This window comes from Folsomia candida, unplaced genomic scaffold, assembly GCF_002217175.1.
Source record: "Folsomia candida strain VU population unplaced genomic scaffold, ASM221717v1 Fcan01_Sc029, whole genome shotgun sequence".
Lineage (NCBI taxonomy): Eukaryota > Metazoa > Arthropoda > Collembola > Entomobryomorpha > Isotomidae > Folsomia > Folsomia candida.
The window spans coordinates 122984-126013 of NW_019091221.1; the positions used below are offsets into that span (position 1 = coordinate 122984).

Below are 3030 nucleotides of genomic sequence, written 5' to 3' on the forward strand. Positions count from 1 at the left end.
TCCATGCATTCTTCTTCAAACTCTTCCTTGTTGTTTTGCACTCAAGTTCTAACTCGGTTTATTGCTCAGTCTTGGCAGACTGATTTGTGGCCACTGGCCAAAATTCTAATTGCTCTTTAATCCTACTTACATTATGCAAGAATCTCGCCGTTCTTTCTTTCAGTACTCACGTCAGCCCCTTATTTAGCATGGTAACTTATTCTGCAAAATTGTGCGTACTTTTTTTAGTAGAGTATTTTTTATTAATGAGAATATTCCCATTTGCTGGGCAAGGTTCGGATAAAAACTCATTAGTTTTTTCAGCAAAGGTTTGCAAAAAATCACGCAAACTCGCAAGCTTCTCAATATGTGTCAAATTCGCGAGAAATGCGAGATTTGACGTGAGTACGCAATACTCAGGACGGTCATAGTTTCTACATAAATGCTTTAAGAAACTAAATAGTAAAACTGACGGAATTGTTTGATAGTTAATTCACCACTGTTTGCCTCAAATATTCGGTTTACTCCGTTTCTTAATTACTTCATTTGTGTGTCTCATTACTGACAAAGAGTTACATATAATTAGTCGTCATTCTTAAGTAAATAGGTTACTCGTTTACACTCACAATGGAGGTCTCCCAATGTATGCTCACAGATTTGGACCAAACTACACTCAAAACAAAACGGTGTCAATATATGACTTAACCGCCTTGGTTACAATTGTGATTCCGAGTAGTAATGAATTTTTTCCGTCCGGTCATAAAATTATAACCACCGGTATCAAAATCATCATAACTCGGGTTCAACATTGTAACCAAGGCGGTTAAGTCATATATTGACACCGGCGGTGTTGATTCGACAAATTTTTATTTTGAGTGTAGCGTCAATCGATCACAAATATAATTAGTAGGAAATTTGCAAATGGGACTATCTGCCAAAGGCCAACCTTATCGGAGATATTTGCATAAAAAAGAAGGCCACGCACCACCAAGGCTTGGCAAATGTTACATGTTCAAAATTTGCTGCATGTTTTTCCCGCTTTGAGTGCAAATATCCGCCAAACCTTCGCAGTGGGAGATAGTTCCATTCGCAAGTTTTATACTCTTACATTTGTGATCGGTTGTCACTACTTTGGTCCAAATCTGTGAGCATACGTTGGGAGACCTCCATTGTCAGCAAGGTTTTGGTCCAACGCATTACATTTCATTGTCAAGCGAAACCTCAAAATTTAGAATGAACTGAAATATCCCAACCACTACAGATTTAGTCGTTGAGTTGATTTCTTCCGCAATCTTCGTGCTGAAGCTGTTGCTCCAACATCTCTCTCTTTCCATTTAAAAGTTGAACTTTTAAATTAATTAGTAAAAAAAACTTGTCCATACTTATCTATCTGAACAATAACGTTGGATTAGGTGACTCATCGCCTGTGACGTCAGTGGTTACAAATCTGCACATTTCCCCGTTCTGGGATTTTATTTAAAAATGTAATCAAGTCATTTTGTAGTCAATAAGCTAATTATGTAATAGGATGGCAATGAGTTTTTTAAAGATGATAAGCCAAATCAATTTACCTACACCGAATTTTTCTGAAGGTCCTCCCTCTTTTTGGGTCCCTTATTTCAAAACCTTTTAAAATCTAGAGTGCAAATTTATAAATTGGTACTGACTAGCTGAACAAAATAACGTGACAGAATTTTTAAATAAAATCCCACAACAGAGAAATGTGCAGATTTGTAAGGACTGACGACACAGGCGATGAGTCACCTAATCCAGCATTAAACGCAGACATGGGGAAATCCCACATTCTGGAGAAACCATTTACCCCAGAAGAGCTGGAAAAGTTCAAAGGGATCCTGCAAAGTCTCCCATCCTACAAAGACGGTACAATCCACAATTCTGAATATATCATATTCTGCAACGCAGCCGGTATTCCGACCACACCTGAACAAGCCGAAGCGTACAAAAATTACTTCCGTGTCCCGTACGGAGATGAACTAGCTCGGGTCAGCGATATCATAAAAGTGTTCGAAAGCCTGCACGATATCCAAGCCTACTGCCTCACCGTTGCCAAGCATTTCGACAAGAATGGCGACGGACTTATCTCAGCGGATGAGTACGAAGCTGGCGTTGCAGCGATGAAAGCCTTCGACCCAGGCCTGTTTGGGGAAAAGGGGAAATTCAAGTTTGACGAATTAATAAAAAAAGCGGATACAAATAAGGATGGGAAATTACAAGTTGAAGAGTTGGCTGCCTGGTTTTCAACTATGTAAAGGAAAACTGCGGTTTGAAACCGCTTAATTGAAATTGTGAAAGTAAAAACGTGAATTAAAATAATCAGAGTAATAAAGTCCTTTTGGGGTTTAACAAAATTAAATAACTTAAGGTAAGCATTGGCCAACTCAATGGCACACTTATTTTGAAAACCTTGAAACCAGTATGGCAAATAAATATGGCAAAATGTCCTGATCCTCGTAAAATTTAGGCGCAGCGCGAGTTCAATATAAGTATTTCCTATACATCTACATTCTAGCGGTACACGCGGAATCCTTTTGGCAGAGGCAAAAAATTTCCCTGGATTTTTGCAATGGATTTTCCCGAAAAACTGCAAATTTTTTCTAAACTTGTTGTTTATCTGCACACCTTCACAACAAGCTCGATGGTACGTTGGAAATGCAAATTCTCTAAACCACCTCTCCCCTCCCCTTCAGTCGTTACATTATTTAAGAACCGCACTCTATTCTAGAAAAATTTAGTGGAGTAGCGATTAATTTTATGCTAACTTTTAAATAAAATTCGGCAATACATTTACATTTGCGATTTTGTAATTATGTAAGTAGTTATTAAGTAATTGCGCAATAATTGTAATTTTGCTGGTCAACTGATTAATGTAGATGCCAATTGAGTAATTAATTACTTGCTAACGTGAAGTTGTAGTTTGTCATTACTAATACATGATTAGTAATCAATTATAAACTCAAATTCAGTTCGTAATTTATTAATTTATTTAGTTACAAAATTAATTAAGAAATAGTGTTTAAAGTACGCATAATG

At 37.2% G+C, this 3030-nt stretch overlaps 1 protein-coding gene across 1 annotated transcript; it reads left to right on the forward strand.

Annotated features, from left to right (window-relative positions):
- Positions 1-1766: 1766 nt before the first annotated feature.
- On the forward strand, positions 1767-2249 carry LOC110860054 (calcium-binding protein 2-like). The gene has a single exon (XM_022109119.1). It carries the CDS (start codon positions 1767-1769, stop codon positions 2247-2249), a length of 483 nt encoding a protein of 160 aa, XP_021964811.1.
- Positions 2250-3030: the final 781 nt, after the last annotated feature.